Raw genomic sequence first — 19,719 nt, 5'->3', positions numbered from 1 at the left:
ACCCCATATCCAACAAGGGTTTAATAATCAGAATATAAAAAGAAATCATACGTGGGAAGATGGCAGACTAGAGTAGCTCGAAAATAGCCCTGCTCCACAGAAAAATGAGAGAAGGGAAAGGAGGGTGACTGAGATGGCAATTCAGTAGTACGGCTGACCTGGGAGAGCCTCCTGCACCACATGTGGCAGCCCCGGTTGCAGAGGCCAAGTAACTGAGAGGCAGAAAGCTGGAGCCTGGCACAGAGCCACAGAGCCCACGGGAGTACACGAAAGGGAGCAAGGGACTAGGAAGTAAGCCAGGCCATGTTCCTTGGGTGGGCTTACTCTCACCAGCACAGCCCTGTGACCAGTGACTCACCCCACACCCCATGTGACTGAACCCCGTCACCTGTTCCCATTCTTTGCACTCCAGGTGCCTTCACCCCACCAGGCCCCAGTGCATGTACCTGCCCCTGATGCCTACCTCAAGTGCAGCCCAACCCACCTCTCCTGCACCCCTCCCAAGCACTATCTTCCCCTCTCTGTTCTCTGCAGGCTGTTGCCAGCACATAAAGGTTGTGGGTACTAACCTCCATACCTAGGCTACGCATGCCTCCACTCATAGTGTCTCATAGCCTCACCTTGCCCTCCTTGAGCTCAGTGCATCCGTTTATGGCACTCCTAGATCCACGCATGAGCATGGGCCCCCAATCACATTATTCAGCTCTGGGAACTGCACATTACAGCAGTCCAAGAACCGTGCATATGCACAGCTGTCAGTCTCTCTTCTCAGCTCTAAGAAAGTGCCGACCTGTGCATCTGGGTCACAGCTGCCCCCAATCCAGGAAGGCGTAATGCTAACGTGCTGCAACTAGCTCTACGCATGCACACAAAAGGCCCCATGCCTTAGACCAGCACACACTAGTGCTATGCCCTCCAGACTGGTGCACCCGCACAGCTACATCCTCCCTGGCCACTGTGCCCACATTAACAAGCATCACCATAACATCTCCAACCTGCGCCCATACCTGCCCTGAAACAAATCATCATACTGAGTGCTCCACCCCATGCCCTGCCACCTGCTGTACAACCATCCTGAAAAAACATGGCCTTAGACAACTGAAAGAAATCAATTCCCAAAGTAAATCAATCAAGATATCTACATGCAACAAAGACAGCAGGAGATCATTAAGCATATCACAATGCAGACAGATATAGCCCTGCCTAACAACCAAACTAAAACACCAGAAGAGACACAGATGTTGGAACAATTATTCAAAGATGTCCTTACAACTCTACTTAGTAAAATAAGTGGGATAGCAAATGACATAAAGGAGATCAAGAAGACAGTAGACGATCACAAAGAGGAATTTGAAAGAATAAATAAAAAAATAGCAGAAATCACAGAGATTAAACACTCTGTTGACCAAATAAAAAATAGTATTTATCCTAGTATTAGAGGCACACAACACCAGATTTGAAGAGACAGAAGAAAGAATAAGTAATATAGAGGGCAGGAAAATTGACTTTGAAGACTCAAAACAGCAAATGGCAAAAAAGATGGAAAAAACTGAATGGGAACTCACGGAAATGATAGACAAAACAAAGCACACAAATATAAGAATCACTGGTATCCCAGAAGGAGAGAGGAGTAAAGGGCTAGGAAGAGTAGTTGAGGATATAATGGGGGAAAACTTTCCAACCCTGAAAAAGGACATAAATATACAAGCCAAAGAAACACAAAGAATTTCAAACAGAATAAATCCAAATAGGCATCCCCCAAGGCATATGCTAATCAGTCTGTCAAACTGAAGAGAAACAGAAAACACTGAAAGTGTCAGGAGAAAAACAATCTACTACATACAAGGAAAATCAAATAAGACTGAATTCAGACTACTCAAGTAGCACCCTGGAGGCAAGAAGGCAGTGGTATGATATATTCAAGATCCTGAAAGAGAAAGACTTCCAGTCAAGAATTCCGTACCCAGCCAAATTGTCCTTGAAAACTGAGGGAGAGATGAAAGTTTTCACAAAGAATGTGAATATGTCAACAAGAGACTGGCCCTACAAGAAACACTAAAAGGAGTTCTACCGGCTGGAAAAAAAAAAAAAAAGACAGGAGAGGGAGGTCTGGAGGAGGGCACAGAATTGAAGAGTACCACAAAGGGTAATTTAAAGAATACAAAGAGGAAGAGGGAAAAGAATATATAGATCTGACAAATAAAATTAAAAAGATAAGATGGTGGAATCAAGAAATACATTTTCAGTAATAATTGTGAATTTTAACAGACAAAACTCACCAATTAAAACATATAGATTGGCAGAATGGATTAAGAAACATAATCCAGCTATATGCTGCTTAGAAGAGACTCATCTTAAACATGAGGATACAAACAGATTGAAAGTGAAAGGATGGAAAAAGATTTTCCACTCAAGTTGTAACCAAAAGAAAGCAGGAGTAGCTCTACTAATATCGGACAAAATAGACTTTAAATGTAAGGGTGTCATAAGAGACAAAGAAGGACACTATATACTAATTAAAGGGTCAATTCACCAAGAAGATATAACTCATAAATGTTTATGCTCCCAATCAAGGAGCTCCAAAGTACATGAGACAGACATTGCTAAAACTGCAAGGAGTGATAGATGTTTCAACAATAATAGTAGGAGACTTCAGTACACCACTCTCCTCTATAGTTAGAACAACCAGACAGAAGATCAACAAAGAAACAGAGAAGTTAAATAACTTCAAAAATGAATTAGACCTAACAGACATATATTAAACCCCGAAGCCCAAGGTTATACATTCTTCTCTAATGCTCTTGGAATATTCTCCAGGAAAGATCATATGCTGGGGCACAAAACAGGTCTTTATAAATTTAAAAACACTGAAATTATCCAAAGCACTTTCTCTAATCACAATGGGATGAAGCTAGATTTCAATAACCACCAAAGAACGAGAACATTCACGAATATATGGAGATTAAATAATGTACTCTTAAACAATCAGTGGGTCAGAGAAGAAATTGCTAGAGAAATCAGGAGCTATCTGGAGATGAATGAAATTGAGAATACAACTTATCAGAATTTATGGGATATGGCAAAGGCTGTGCTGAGAGGGAAATTTATTGCCTTAAAAGCCTATATTAAAAAACAAGAGGCCGCGGTGGCTCAGCGGGCAAAGTGCTTGCCTGCTATGCCGGAGGACCTCGGTTCGATTCCCGGCCCCAGCCCATGTAACAAAAACGGAGAAACAGAATACAATAAAAACAAGAAAATGTTTAAAAATGTTTCCCTTTCTTCCTTCCTTCCTTCCTTCTATCCTTCCTTCCTTCTCTCTGTCTTTCCTTTAAAAAAAAAAAAAAACAAGAGCAAAAATCGATGACTTAACAGCAAACCTGGAAGAACTTGAGAAAGAACAGCAAACTAAACCCAAAGCAAATAGGAGAAGACAAATAACAAAGATCAAAGTAGAGATAAATGAATAGGAGAACAAAAGAAAAATAGAAAGAATCAATAAAACAAAAGTTGGTTCTTTGAAGAAATAAATGAAATTGATGGGCCACTAGCAAGACTGACAGAAAAAAAAGAAAGAGGATGCAAATAAATAAAATCAGAGATGAGAAGGGGTTCATATACACAGACCCTGAAGAAATAAAAGAAATCATAAAATGATACTATGAACAATGATACACCAACAAATTAGACAACTTGGATGAAATGGAAAAATTCCTGAAGATACACAAACAAGCTACACTGACTCAGGAAGAAATAGAAGATCTCAACAAACCAATCACAAGTAAAGAGATTCAATCAGTCATCAAAAATCTTCCTACAAAGAAAAGCCCAGGGTCAGATGTCTTCACAGGGAAATTTTACTAAACATTCCATAAAGAACTAATACCAATAATGCTCAAACTTTTTCAAAAAATTGAGAAGAAAGAAACTCTACCTAACTCATTTTATGAAGCTAATATCATTTTAATACCAAAACCAGGTAAAGATGATACAAGAAAGGAAAACTACAGGCCAAACTCCCTAAAACATAGATGCAAAAATTCTGAATAAAATATTAGCAAATCGAATCCAACAGCACATTAAAAGAATTATACAGCATGACTAAGTGAGGTTGATACCAGGAATGCAAGGATGGTTCAACACAAGAAAATCAATTGATGTAATACAGCACATTAACAAATCAAAAGGGAAAAAAATCACATGATCATCTCAATTGATGCTGAAAAAGCATTCAACGAAATTCAACATCCTTCTCTGATAAAAACACTCCAAAAGATAGGAATCAAAAGTAACTACCTTCATATGATAAAGGGAATATGTGAAAAACTGATATAGCCAGCATCATACTCAATGGAGAAAGAACAAAAGCCTTGCCCCTAAGATCAAGTACAAGACAAGGGTGCCCACTGTCACCACTATTATTCAATATTGTGCTAGAAGTTCTAGCTAGAGTAATCAGGCAGAACAAAGAAATAAAAGGCATGCAAATTGGAAAGGAAGAAGTAAAACTCTCATTATTTGCATATGATATGATACTGTAATTGGAAGATCCTGAGAAATCTACAGCAAAGTTACTTGAGCTAAGAAATTCAGCAAGTTGGTAGGATATAAAATTAATGTGCACAAATCAGTCACATTTCTATACACAAGCAATGAACTAGCTGAGGAGTCAGTTAAGGAAAAAAATCCATTCAAAATAGCAAATAAAAGAGTCAAATACTTAGGAATGAACTTAACCAGGGACATAAAGGACTTGTACACAGAAAACTACATAGCATTGCTAAAAGAAATCAGAGGATTTCTAAATAGGTGGAAAGACATTCCCTGCTCATGGTAGGAAGGCTAAACGTAGTTAAGATGTCAATTCTCCCCAAACTGACCTACAGATTCAACACAGTACCAATCAAAATTCCAACAACCTTCTTTGAAGATTTGGAAAAGTTAACTACCAAATTCATCTGGAAGGAAAAGAGACCCCAAATAGCTAAAAGCATCCTAAAAAAGAAGAATGAAGTGGGAGGATTAACACTCTCTGACTTTAAAAACTATTATAGAGCCACAGTGGTTAAAACAGCTTGGTACTGGCACAAAGACAGAAGCACTGATCAATGGAATCGAATCGAGAAAGCAGAAATAGACCACCAAATCTATGGTCAACTGATTTTTGACAAGGCCCCCAAATCCTCTGAATGTGACAAAATAGTTTTTTCAATAAGTGGGCATGGAAGAACTGGATATCAACAGTCAAGAGAATGGAGGACCCCTATCTTATACCTTACACAAACATTAACTCAAAGTGGATTAAACACTTGAATATGAGAACTAGCACCATAAAGCTTCTAGAAGAAAATGTAGGGAGATATCTTCAAGACCTAGTAATAGGTGGTAGCTTCCTAAACTTTACACCCAAAGCACAAGCAACAATAGAAACAATAGATAAACGGGAACTCCTCAAAATCAAATGCTTCTGTACCTTAAAAGACTTTGTCAAAAAGGTGAAGAGGCAGCCAACTCAGTGGGAGAAAATATTTGGAAATCACATATCAGACAAAGGTTTAATTTCCAGTACATACAAAGAAATCATAAACTCAACCACGAAAGAACAAACAACCCAATTATAAAATGGGCTAAAAATATGAATAGGCATTTTTCTGAAGAGCAAATATAGATGACTGAAAAACATGAAGAGATGCTCATTTTCACTAGCTATAAGGGAAATACAGATCAAGACTACAATGAGACATCTATAAGAATGGCTACTATTAAACAAGAAACCATAAATGTTGTAGAGGATGTAGCGTAACTGGGACACTTATGCATTGCTGGTGGGAATGTACAATGGTGCAGCCACTATGAAAGACTGTTTGGTGGTCCTTAGGAAACTAAATATCAAGTTGCCCTATGACCCAGCGATAGCACTACTTCATATATACCCAGAAGAGCTGAAAGCCAAACGACACAACAGACATTTGCATACTGGTGTTCACAGTAGCATTATTCACAATCGCCAAAAAATGGAAACAAACCAAATGCCCATCAACAGACGAGTGGATCAACAAAATGTGGTATATACATATGATAGAATATTAAGCAGCAGTAAGATAAAATGATGTCCTGAAGCACATGACAAGGATGAGCCTTGAGGGCATAATGCTGAGCAAAATTAGGCAAACACAAAAGGAGAGGTGCTGTATGATTCCACTTTTACGACCAGCATACAGGTATAATCAGAGGCTTATAATACAGAAGATAGGGGACTTAGAGATACATAGAAGCTAGAGATGGGTGAACCATTACCTAAGGAGGTTGAGGTTCAGTATAAGGTAATATATAGGAGTAAAAGCAGTTCTCTAGTGGGTCAGATTTTGTTTTATATATGTTACTAGAATAAAATGTTTTTTTATTTTATAAACTGTATAGGATGGTGAAATGGTGGCTTAGTGGCAGAGTTCTTGCCTACCATGCCGGAGACCCGGGTTTGATCCCCTGTGCCTGCCCACACAAAAAACAAAAAAAACAAACAAAACAGAACTGTATAATACAGTGAACCCTGGTGTAAACTAAAGACTGTAATTAATAGTATAATTATAATTACATTGCTCAGGAATTGTATCAAAGGAACCACACCAATGGAAAGTGTTAATAGCAGGAAAACTGTCATGAGAATAATTTACGGAACTGTATTTTCTGAGTGAATTTTTTGAAAATCTACAACTTTTCTAATTTAATGAATTAAATTAATTTCCTTTCATTTGTTTGCAAGTTTCTGCCCTGTATACATTTCACCACTTTTATTCTAGTTCCTTTTATGGGCTTCTGAAATCTTCCATTACTGTAGGTCCTTTTATTTTCTTCGTCTCACTTGCGTCCTCTTCCCCTAAAACTTTATCTTTCAGATTTTTCTTCTTTCAACATCAACTCTGCAATATCTTTCATATCCCTTTTCTGTAATAATTTTTAGCACAAGGTTATGGATACAGGAAAAAAAGGAAGTTTCTTAAAACCCTCTTCTCCATACAGTTCATTTAATTATCATAGACAAAGTCCACTGAGTTTAGATGGCCTCTATTTGAGGTCACTTAAATTAAATAAAACCTCTTCAGATACTATAATTTAGCACTACTATAGAGCATAAAGTAATCGGGCTATATGGATGATAAACCTACCTCTTTTTGTATATTTAGGATTTTTTAAAGGAAGCAATAGGTAAGTAAATGTAAATTTTAAGAGAAAAGAAGGTAAAAGAAAAAAGCTTATAACTGCCACATTCCATGTCAATAAACTTAAGAAACTGAGCTGTATTCCTACTGAACTTGTTTATGTTCACTGAATAATCAAACTTGATAAGGGCGAAGAAAAATATCTTTTAGTTGTATTGTCACATTTACTTTATAGCATCTACTTCTCAGACACAAGAATTTGATACTGAATTGTGTATTAATTGCCCGTTTTATTTAAATACTGCTTTCCCTTTCAACGAAAGTAATATACAATTGTTTCAAAATTTCTTTCAAACATTTTAGGACAATACAACGTGGATAATGAAAGGGGCGGGATAAGTTCTCCAATACAACATATGCACACAAGCAAGGCAATCATCATAAGCTGCTGATGTGAGTTCTTTCAGATTTTTTTCTTATACAACTACAGACATACATGATTAGTAAAGACTGTGTCTTCAAAATGGGAATGATTCCACTACTTACCAAAATAAGCCCTGATATTAGTGAGGAAGTGCCTGTCAGAGCCACGTAGAACTTCGGTGTTAACGTGTTCAAAAACATGCTCACTGAAGAAAAACAGGGAGGGAAAAAAATAAGGAATGCATAAGTACATTGGTAAAACCAACTCATTGTTTTTTTCTAGTGAAACACTTGTTTATGGTGAAGAGAATTCTTAGAACAATAGTAAAGTTCCATTAAAATAGTCAGCATTACAAAGGCTTGGAATACTAAACAAGTTATATATTCTGAATGAAAACAGCCACACACAAGGAAAAACCAGCAGCTTTTTAGTTTCTGCCTCCCAACCCTATTGTTATGAATGGTTTTCATAGATTCATAACCCCTGAGGAGTTCAGTCAAAGCTGCTTACTAAACTGTCAAAGAGAGAAGACGCACTTAGATACCTTCAAGTCCCAGATGGTTCATCCATCAGAATCTTGGATGAACCAATAAGTATTGTGACCTTAGCACAAAGTAAAAATTACTATATTAAATAGTTATTAAACATTGTAATAGTATGGTAACTCTAAGAAGGAAGGAACAATTGACAAAAGTTATTGGGTATTGGTAATAGTTCTTCCAATTTACTTAAAAGACTATCAGACAGCCCATTAAATTAACTGGATTCAATGAAAAAAAGTGAAAAATAAACCATTAAAAATAAATGTTCATTGCCAGGCATCTTGTTAACCAATTCCAGACTCTGTATCCATATCAACTACATAGTTAGTCTGGTTGCTTATTAAGTAAGGTTTACTTATATCTTTTATAAATACATTTTAAATTTTTATAAATTATATTTAGATACAGCATAAAACTTGGATCTTTTTTTTATTATTATTTTAAAACAACTAGATTTAATGAGGCTTTTCCAAGCATAGTCACATTTCTTTCCTTAAATTGATTATGGAAGAGGATCACACCCAGACTAGTTTTGGAATGAAGGATTTAGAACTTTGATATTAGGGGAAAGGCTTGGGCACCTGTCTTGAGCCCAGCCCCAGTAATATTGAAGCAGGATAAAATAGGACAGCTGTTAAGTCCCTGGTTTCCTATTCAGCTTTGAAAGAGTTAACAGACAACTCCAAGACCCTTATTTCTTATCTAGCTCCAAAGAAACTAATACAGAGCTGCAAATTTCAGCTGCAAACTTCTTGGGACAAAAATTTCATAAAGCCCCAAAACTTCCCAAACCACAAAGCTTATAAAATTCTGGGCCCAAAACAAATTCTTTGCTAATGATAGGTTGCATAGGGTCATAAAGATTGCTAACCATCTGCCCAAAGACAAATTTTAGGTATGTGATAACCACAAATTTCTAAACTATTACCAATACCCAATAACTTTTGTCAAGCTATCTCCTCCTAGAACAAAGAAGATACCTAATATCCAAAGTTACTATGGTAACCTGCCACAAGTAAAACTTTCCTATAAAACAAGCTAGCTCACTCCTATCAATGAGTGTCCCTCCCTTGGGCCCATCCGTGTTAACCTCTTTAATGTGCACTCTCTCCCCTTCTAGTTAATACATTTTACTACTTGTTCCTACTGGCTCTCTCACTTGTCTAAATCTTTTAGCAGCAAGATCCCCTGAGCCTAGACTGGGGCTCAGCTGGCACAACTGCCAGCTAGACACTGATTACAATATCACCAAAGTGAACACAGATTCCATTGTTCACTCATTCAACAAATATTTTTCTCTGTTTATGAATGAGCCCACAGACAGAGAATGAAAGAATGAATCATACACAGCTCTACAAGTCTACAGTGTAACTGGGGAACAGGAATGCGTATGAAACCACATAAAAGGGGCCAAAGCTCAGGTTGGGGTTCTTGGGAGGCATCCAGGAGAAGAGGACATCTCAGATGATTCCTGAAGATTAAACAGGAGTTAAGCAAAGCAAAGGGGCAGGAAGAGGGATGATAGGGATACCAGTTCAGCCAAGGAAAAAGTCTTTCCAAGCAGCTGCACTGGTTGAAAAGAGAAGCCTGAGTTATCATCCTCGGGAAGGATCCAGATGGGGGAGGGTACCCTGATTCCCTTCCTTCTTGACGACCCAGGTATCCTCCTCTTACTAACACTACTCCTGCCCTACACCTACTCGTAAATTAGTTTTAAATTGCTGTATGTCACTTATAATCACGAGACTGGACTATACGACGTTCTCAGTTAATATTCAGGACTTGAATTAAGTGGCCTCTTTTCCCTGGGGAGGGAGAAACAGAGTGGGGAGGGGGATGGAAGGAGTGATCAGCTTAGGGTTGTAGAGCAAACTGAAGAAGGTACAGCTGAGGTTGCTTTGCTTGGCCATCAGAACAAAAACCAAAATGTAGTGATTTGTCATTTCCCAGGCAACAGTCAGTTAGTGGAAGGAGGCAGATTTTAAACAGAAAAACTCAATCAAATAAACAAAAACTCCTGGAGTTCATAACTGCCAGTCTAATTCTAAAATGCCTAAAATTCTCAAAATTCCAATTCTCTGAATGTCCCCACATTCCGCATGATTAAAAAAAAAATCCAAAACAGAATATTGTTTTGTTATTCTGTATAAGAAATCACAGCTGTACTTTTTAAGTAGGTTTCCAGGGATAACACTAGCACAGAATTCAATGACAACCATTTTTAAAATGAAGAGGAAAAGATCTGCCTAAATCAGAAGTGCTTTAGTAGCTCTGCTGTTAAATTCCCAGCAACAAAATCATAAAGTAGAAGCAAAAAGTTTTCTACTAGAAATCACTTATTCATCCTGGGAGGGAGGACTCAAGAACTAATCGATAAGTTAAAAAAAAGTTTTTTTACTAAGCAACTGTATTTAATAAGCAACTGCTTATTTAATAATAAGCAACTGTATTTAATAATCAAAATATACATCTCTATTATATCATTATGGAAAGCTGTCTAAAGTTGGAAGAGATCATGGCAGGCATTAAAAGAAAACAGAGGCACAGACAGAAGCAGAAATAGAAACAAATAGAGAGCAGAAGGTGCTCATTTAATAACTATTAAGAACCTGATGATAGATCTAAAAATTCAATCAGAAAACCTGTGAAATATGTACTTTGAGACACATAAAAATCTATATTCCTGAAATCTAGGCACATCTAGATATATCAATGTTACCTCCACACCTGGGCAAAAGGGAGGCAAAACAAACTAGTCTAGCTTCATGGAGAACAGATACATAATACTTTACTAATGAACTATTTCAATCCAGAGACAAAAATCAATAATCAGAGAGGATTTTCATTTGATCCAGCTGGATATTCCTAACAGGTCACTGATCAAAGAATACTGTGTCAGTTATTCGAGGGCAGCCTCAGGGACTACATCACGGAGAGTTCTGAAAATGCTGACCTTTAACTTAGCACAGCCTTTTAATTTAATTAATGAGTCAATGTGAAGGAATTTAGTATGGCCCTGAGAAGAAACTAGGTTGGAGGGGTGGGTGAATGAATTGAAGAGTAAATAACCTCTATGGATTACAGAAAAGAGCAGATAAAAGATAAAACAAAGAAATAACAGGTACAGAGGTGACTGACTGTACAACTGTAGGAAGTGACACAATCACTCCTGTGAGCAAGGACTAGAATACCTGAGAGGTCACTCAAGAATCATGAGGAATGGCCCTAAAAGACCATATTCTGAGGACCCAGACTCATTGCCTGGCACTCATTACAGTACCAAACTCCCTTCTATATTCTTCAGAACATGAGCAGCCCGCAAATTACAGTCCTGGGAAAGGCCTCTGAAAAACAGTGAGCACATGACTTTATGTATATAGCTTCTCTATATTCCACCCCACAAAGAGAAGTCCTCAGATGAAAAATCCACTCCTCCTCATCATCAATGAGACTGAGACATAAATAAGTAGCATGATGACATCTACAACATCAAAAAATGTGGGTCTGCTTTGTTCTATGTTCCTTTTAATACCTTGCTGAAAGATGGCATGAGAAGTAACAAAATAGTAGTAAGTAATAAAATAACCATCGGTAATCATAGAAGGGTTGGAAAAAGTCCCTAGAAAGAAATGTTGAAGATATCAAGTTTATCTCGATGGGTCTTTCATGAAAGCATTATGCCTGACAAGAGAGCAGAGTTAGGAGATCTTGATCCCTACATGTGAGAGCAAGTCTGTTGTGACATCCTAAGAAAGCCCCACACCCTCCCAGAGCTTTGGACTACTGTCTATTGCTCAGAGCTACTCTGTGCTTGGATGGAATGTGCTTTCCCTCATAAGGTCAGTACATACTCCTGAAGTGCCTACTCTGGGCCAGGGGCTCGGGATACAGCAGCCAACAGAGCAGGGTCTCTGCCTGCAAAGGGGTCCCAGTCCAATGAGTCAGAGAGACAGAGTAAATGGATAAGCATTTATGAAAAAGGACACATGAGGGAGTCATGAGGAAACAGGACACCCAACAGGGATTGGGAGATAAAGAAAAATTTCTGCCAAGAAAAGGCATCTCAACTGAGACTTATAGGATAAATAGGGATTCATCCAGGTGGAGAGATCTGTGGTGGCGGGGGCTAGGAGTGGTGGGAGGTAGAGCTGTAGAGCATTCCGCACAGAGTACTGCTGCCCAGAAGCCAGAGAGTGGATGCCATGGAAGGAAAGTGAAGGGCAGTGCAGGTGCAACAGAGTTAAACGTAAGTGTTGCGGCACTGGTGGGGAATTGCTATCAGAAATGTGAAAATACTTCCGAAAGTGCCTGGTATACAAATGCATGAACACTGACTGATTAGAAATGAATGGTTATTCTCAGTTTCCATTTAGATGAGACAAATTAGTATGGGTCCAAACTGTATTTCTAAAAATAAGGGATGTTCACTTATGTTTAGTCTTCCATACTGAAACTGCAAAATTATTTATGGAGCACTTCTTTCTAAAGATTTTATCCAACAAGATGTACAATGCTGCCTTACTTAAAAGATATTTAAGCAACAGGAGACTCTGGCTTACTTCCTTCTTTTTCCTGGTTTACTTACTTTTATTAGAAACTAAATATAAATATATTTATCTCAACACTTGATGAAAATCTTCATCAAAACTATTAGTGTACTTTTGAGGCTGTTTCCTCACCAGGAAATGAGCATAATACTACTTATCTTGCAGGGTTGTTGCGAGGACTGTGACAGCTTAGAAAAACTGCCTTACACAGTAAACCTCATCAACGTTTGTTTTATGTTACTCTTCTTTTTGTGATTTGGCATCTTGTAGCACTGTAGTGGCATCTTGTAGCACTGTAGAAAGCAGAGGAAACTGCATTGAATATGTAAAAAATACTAATAGTAGTAGGAGTCTTCACACTGAGTACCAAATAAGTGCCAAGTCTGTACAACAACTAAAGCCCAAGAAGTAAATCAGCTGCACTGTGATTTGTCCTTATGTTAAACATGGATGCCCTTCAAACAAATGAAGAGTATGTCAAGAGAAGAGTTCTTTTAACTGGATTCTAGTTGCTTAAGGTGGCAATGAATTTGATCAGATAATTTAAAGGCAGACATTTAGAAAGCAAAGAAATGATTAGTGAGTCCCCAAAGTCTACCACATAATCCCACATCTCTGATCATTGCCTTACTAGATACGGTGGGAATAATCAATTCAGCCACAGGTCAACTGGAGCTGCTAATGATCCTTTGTCTTACTTTTCTTTAAGTTTCCTTGTGGTTTATGAACATATAAACATATTAAACACTAAGCCATAATCCAAGCATGCTGGTTTGCAAATGTTTTAATTGCAAGGGATGGATAATCAAGGCCACAATACCTTTCAGGCCCTGAGACTGAGGACATCTGGGTGATTAGGAAAAAATCCATTTCAAGCAAAGCAACATTTCTGACTTAGCTATAGGCCCATGTGTACAGAAAGGGAATTAAGATTCATGTTAGTCTAGCAGGAACCTTCTTTCAAACTCTTTTCCCAAACATCAAAATGGGATGGAGAACACACAAGAACAGTTAAATCCATTTGTGAATAGTTACATGTTTTCCTCATTTCATTGTTCTTTCAACCTTGCTAACCTTTCTTCCTGTCAGCATGCATCAAGAAAGGCTACACCTTCATCTCTGCCCTTCCTCATTTTCCAAAGCACAAGAGGGTGAAAAATGGAAGCTTTAATAGTTTAGCTCACACACATGCTAATTCTGAACAGATTTCCAGATTGCTCAGCGTTTAAGATTAATGAACCTGCTTTTTGCCTCAGAACATCACTGTGATGAACAAATCCTCAACTGACTCCCAAGGAGCCCCACCTCCTGGTATTCACAGCTTTATGTAATTCCCTCTCCTTGAGTGTGGGTAGAACTTGTGACTTATTTCTAGCCAATAGATAAATAAGATCATATTTTGCTAGCAATCACACTAAAGACTTTCCTTGCTGGCTTAATAAAATAGGTGGCCATGTTGAGAAGCCTAAGTGGCTATGAACTGCAGGCAGCCTTGGGGAGCTGAAGGTGGCCTCTGGCCAACAGCCAGAAAGAAACTGAAGGCCTCAGCTCTACAACTCCAAAGAAATGCCTTCTGCCAACAACATGAGTGAGCGTAGAAGTGGAATCTTCTCCAACTGAGCCCCAAATGACATAAGAGCCGGGCCAACACATGAGACATACAGCAAAGGACCTAGTAAGCCATGCCTGTCCTGACCCACAGAAACTGTGAGATAAATGTGTGTTGTTCTAAGCTACTAAGCTGTGATAATTAATTATGTGGCAATATAAAACTGATAGTCACCAACATAATAATTCATGGAATGAAAATCAACAGGGACAGCTGATGATTCTGGCTAACTACAGGATGCCCAGAAAGGGTGTTAAGATGTGCCAACTCTGTCTACTCCAAGAGCTTCTTGGGATAGACATGCAACTTTATCCTCTGCTGCCATGACAACATTTTATTCCACACAGTCTCTGTAATTATTTTTGCAAATCTTCCAATATTAACGTAGACGCTAAGAGGAATTTTTTTTAAATACTGAAATCAAGTCTTTCCATTTTACTCCAAAAATGGGCTTTTTTTACTAGGTACATTTTAAATGCACATTTCAAAAAAAATCTATTTTACGCCCAGCACAGTATTGCTTCAAAGGAGAAGTAAAACATATCATAGGCATTTCTCTTCCTCATTTATTGCTTCTGTTTCTCCTCTCCTTCACCTTTGTTTTGGTTTACTTAGGCTCAAATAATGTCTCGGACTTTTATGAATCACAATTCCCTTGACAATTCCCTGTAGCACTTATGTTTGTGAGGAAAGAAAATTGGTCTATTTTTAGACCTGTTCCTATGGCAAGAAACCTTCATAAATCATTCTGTCTTCTCTTCTCTCTATCCTTGATGTTGTCTTGGCAACCTTACAGGTATACCGTCTGTCCTTTTCTGGGCTTCTGGCTCTACTAGGGAGTAGAGCCAAGTATATTATTTCTCTTCCCAGCTGTGATCCCCAGGAGCACATTGAAAAAATGTGGTGCTCAGTCAAACACAAAGTTTGATAATTCTCAAGAACAAGTGAAGCAAGATCTCTGAGTATCTCTTCTCTTTCAGATGATAATGAGGAACTATACCCTGGTCAAGAATAGGAGAAAGGCCTGTATAAGGCATACTTCTAGCCATTTAAAATATGTTTAAATTTAGGTTTAAAGAAAATTTTAGCAATCTTTGTGTTTCTCATAAACTGGTTAACATCAAGAAGAAAAAAGAAATGTTTGTCTGCAGGGGAAGAAAATTCTCTCCATAGTTATATTGCAGAGAGACAGCATCCTGACCAGTTCTCAGTCCAACAGGTTCCAGGCATCTCAGGCCTCCAGGCACTCACTGTATCTCCATTCTCCAGCACCGGCACAAAGGCATTCAATGTCTAATGAATGTTCACTTATTGCATAGGGACATAGCTCTAGGTGGTTATGACATTCATTCCCAAGGATTTATGATACTAAACTTCCTATTCCCGGCAAAACTGAATCTTTGATGGTTGGGATTTTGTCTTCTAGTGTATGTGTGTGTGTGTGTGTGTGTGTGTGTGTGCGTGCGCGTGTGCACATACATGTAACTATCCCCCAAATAACTGTACAGTGAGATGTATTCAAAAACATTCAAAAGCTATTAGTCACTGATGAATCAAAAGGGTCCCAGGCATACTTATATCATCTTTATACAGCAATACATAAAGCAATCACAAATGAGATATTTTGGATAGTTGAGGATGTATCCTATTATCAACAAAGAATCTTCTTTTTAAAGCAATTTTACAAAGAAATCTTTCCAAAATAGATACATACTTGGTTATATCCTTAAATGGAATAAACAGAATATATTTTAATCTTTGATGGCTCTAAGTCATCAAAATAAATAAAAACTCAGAATAAGAATCAAGGTGGTGGTTTAGCAATGTGTGCGCTTTAATTCGTCCTCCAGAACAACTACTAAATAAGGAGAAACAGTACAGAACAGCTCCTGGGGCCACGTCAGTGATGGGACACACAGCGTACCCCAGTCTGGACCAGCTGAACTGGCTGCAAGCCCCCCCAGAACCGTGAGTTCCCCAAGTCGTGGCGGCTGGTGCCCCTCCCTTACAGGCTGCTTCCCACAGGGGAAAGGAAAGGGACTTTACCAGCAGCAGAGGCTGTGCCCAACCAAAAGCCAATCATGGAGTTAATTAACAAATTCTGACTACTAAAAATAGGCCCCCAGCTCAGGTGAACCTGGTCAAAGTGGAAGATGCTCATTTTTGCCCTGGCGGCAAGGAGGCAGTACTGATGGATAAAGGGGAAAAAAAAAAAAGGAAATAGGGTTTTGTGGCTGTGTTTCTACAAAGGCTTGCTGCCTTTGGATGCGGCAGGGCTTCTCAGGCTGCAACTGTCCCAGGCATAGGCAGAAACAAGCTAGTTTGAGGACTTGTCTGGAGCCTGTGCTTTCCCCAGGGGAGGGGTGAAGCCCAACTCAGGTGGAATCCCTCCCTCAAGGAATTCAGACACCAAGCCTTGGTAATTTGAAGCCATTAAAACCAGCCTACAACCTCTCCTCTGTCTCCACCACACCCCCAGCAGGGAGAGTCTGCCAAAGTTAAAGGTACCGCGTCACATAATGCTGGTGGGACCTGCAGGCAGACAAGTGCCACATACTGGGCAGGATAAGAAAAGCAGAGTCCAGAGACTTCACAGGAAAGTCCTTCAACCTGTTGGGTCTTACCCTCAGGGAAAACCGACACAGGTGACTCGCTCCTCCTGATAAGAGGCCAGTTCGGTATGGGAAACTCCGGCAGGGGTCTATAATATCTAAGTAGACCCTCTTAAGGGTAGGGGGGAAAAGGCACCATACAAGCAGGGCAAGAAATAAGAAAACAAGAACTGAAAAATTCTTCTCTATTAAATAAAACATAAGCTAGAGGTCCAGAAAAAGCTGAATTGAATGTCAAAGAACAGAAAGACAAGAAATACATCCAGCAAGAAAACCCTAGGTAAAAGAGATGCAAGCAATCTCCAGAATAAACTAATTAAGGTAATTAATGCCTAGACGCCAGCAAAAAATAACAGATCACACTAGGAAAATTGAAGATATGGCCCAGTCAAAGGAACAAACCAACAATTCAAATGAGATACAGGAGCCAAAACAATTAATTCAGAATATACAAACAGACATGGAAAACCTCATCAAAAACCAAATCAATGAATTGAGGGAAGATATAAAGAAGGCAAGGAATGAACAAAAAGAAGAAATCAAAAGTCTGAAAAAACAATTCACAGAACTTATGGGAATGAAAGGCACAATAGAAGAGATGAAAAAAACAATGGAAACCTACAATGGTAGATTTCAAGAGGCAGAAGATAGGATTAGTGAACTGGAGGATGGAACATCTGAAATCTGATAAGAAAAAGAAAATACAGGGAAAAAAATGGAAAAATATGAGCAGGGACTCAGGGAATTGAAGGACAATATAAAGTGCATGAATACACGTGTTGTGGGTGTCCCAGAAAGAGAAGAGAAGGGAAAAGGAGGAGAAAAACTAATGGAGGAAATTATCACTGAAAATTTCCCAACTCTTATGAAAGACTTGAAATTACAGATCCAAGAAGTCAGCGTACCCCAAAGAGAACAGATCCAAACAGACGTACTCCAAGATATTTACTAATCAGTATCTCGGAGGTCAAAGAGAAAGAAAGAATCTTGAAAGCAGTAAGAGAAAAGCAATCCATTGCATACAAGGGAAGCCCAATAAGACTATGTGTAGATTTCTCAGCAGAAACCATGGAGGCGAGAAGACAGTGGGATAATATATTTAAATTATTAAAAGAGAAAAACTGCCAACCAAGAATTCTATATCCAGCGAAACTGTCCTTCAAAAATGAGGGAGAAATTAAAACATTTTCAGACAAAAAAAATCACTGAGAGAATTTATGACCAAGAGACCAGCTCTCCAAGAAAACTAAAGGGAGCACTAGAGACAGATACGAAGACAGAAGAGAGAGGTGTGGAGAAGAGTGTAGAAAGGAAAACTCTGAGTAAAGGTAAAAAGAAGGAAAATTAGATATGACATATAAAATCCCAAAGGCAAAGTGGTAGAAGAAAGTACTACCCGTACAGTAATAACACAATGTTAATGGATTAAACTCCCCAATCAAAAGACATACACTGGCAGAATGGACTAAAAACAGGACCCATCTATATGCTGTCTCTATTCAAAGGACATGAGGGCAAGAACACAAACAGACATTTCCACACCAATGTTTATAGCAGCATTATTTACAATTACCAAGAGATGGAAACAGCCAAAATGTCCATCAACAGATGGGTGGCTAAACAAACTGTGGTATATACATACAATGGAATATTATGCAGCTGTAAGACAGAATAAAGTTATGAAGTATATAACAACATGGATCAACCTTAAGGACATTATGCTGAGTGAGATTAGCAAAAAACAAAAGGACAAATACTTTATGGTCTCACTGATACGAACCGGCATTACTGAATAAACTCGGAATATTTCATTGGTTAACAGAGAACATCAGGAGATAGAAATAGGGTCAGATATCGGGTAATTGGAGCTGAAGGGATACAGATTGTGCAACAGAACTGAATATAAAAACTCAGAAATGGACAGCACAATACTACCTAACTGTAATACAATTATGTTAAAACACTGAATGAAGCTGAATGTGAGAATCATAGAGGGAGGAGGGCTAGGGGCATAAATGAAATCAGAAAGAAAGATAGACGATAAAGATTGAATAGTATAATTTAGGAATGCCTAGAATGTATAATGATAGTAACTAAATGTACTAATTTAAAAAATGTTTTTGCATGAGGAAGAACAAAGGAATGTCATTACTGCAGGGTGCTGAAAATAGATGGTAATTAATATTTCAAAATTTCAACTTATATGTGAGACTAAAGCAAAAAATGTTTATTTGGTACAAAATTTGTATTTTGACTAGTGCAATTCCTAATATAACTTATGTAGATAGCTTGGTTGAACACCATAAGTTCATGGAACCTTGGATAGGACATTAGATTTTGTTGGTTTGTCCAGAGTAATGCCCCAATGAATCTGAGTGATTTGCTCAGTGAATGGAAAAGTATTTGCAAAGTCCCCTTTGGGGAATGGTGAGAACAGGGGAAAATTCAACCTCCCCAAGTTGAATTCTTGATATTCTCATAAGCAGTGTGGACAACCAAAGCTGTAGGCTGAGCCCCCAGTCTTGGGGTTTGTTCATATGAAACGTAATCCCACAAAAGTACGTCAAGCCTACTTAAAATTAGGCCTAAGAGTCACCCCCAAGAGAACCTCTTTTGTTGCCTCTCTCTCCAGCTAACACAACAAGCAAACTCACCGCCCTCCCCCTGTCTACGTGGGACATGACTCCCAGGGGTGTGGACCTTCTGGCAACATGGGACAGAAATCCTAGAATGAACTGGGACTCGGCATAAAGGAATTGAGAAAAATCCTAGAATGAGCTGAGACCCAGCATTAAGGGATTGAGAAAACCTTCTCAACCAAAAGGGGT

The 19,719-nt window shown here is 38.6% G+C and overlaps 1 protein-coding gene across 10 annotated transcripts in view; it reads right to left on the bottom strand.

Moving 5' to 3' along the window:
* ST7 (suppression of tumorigenicity 7) overlaps nt 1–19,719 on the bottom strand; it is a 377,376-nt gene that overhangs the window by 154,407 nt on the left and 203,250 nt on the right. For all 10 annotated transcript variants that reach the window (XM_077115619.1, XM_077115687.1, XM_077115865.1 and 7 more), the window contains one exon: nt 7,704–7,786. In XM_077115619.1, the coding sequence (XP_076971734.1) occupies nt 7,704–7,786 (83 nt within the window). The remainder of the gene's footprint in view (nt 1–7,703; nt 7,787–19,719) is intronic.

This window comes from Tamandua tetradactyla, chromosome 1, assembly GCF_023851605.1.
Source record: "Tamandua tetradactyla isolate mTamTet1 chromosome 1, mTamTet1.pri, whole genome shotgun sequence".
Classification (NCBI taxonomy): domain Eukaryota; kingdom Metazoa; phylum Chordata; class Mammalia; order Pilosa; family Myrmecophagidae; genus Tamandua; species Tamandua tetradactyla.
The sequence above is the reverse complement of the archived record's forward strand: the minus strand, read 5'-3'. Positions and strand labels throughout refer to the sequence as shown.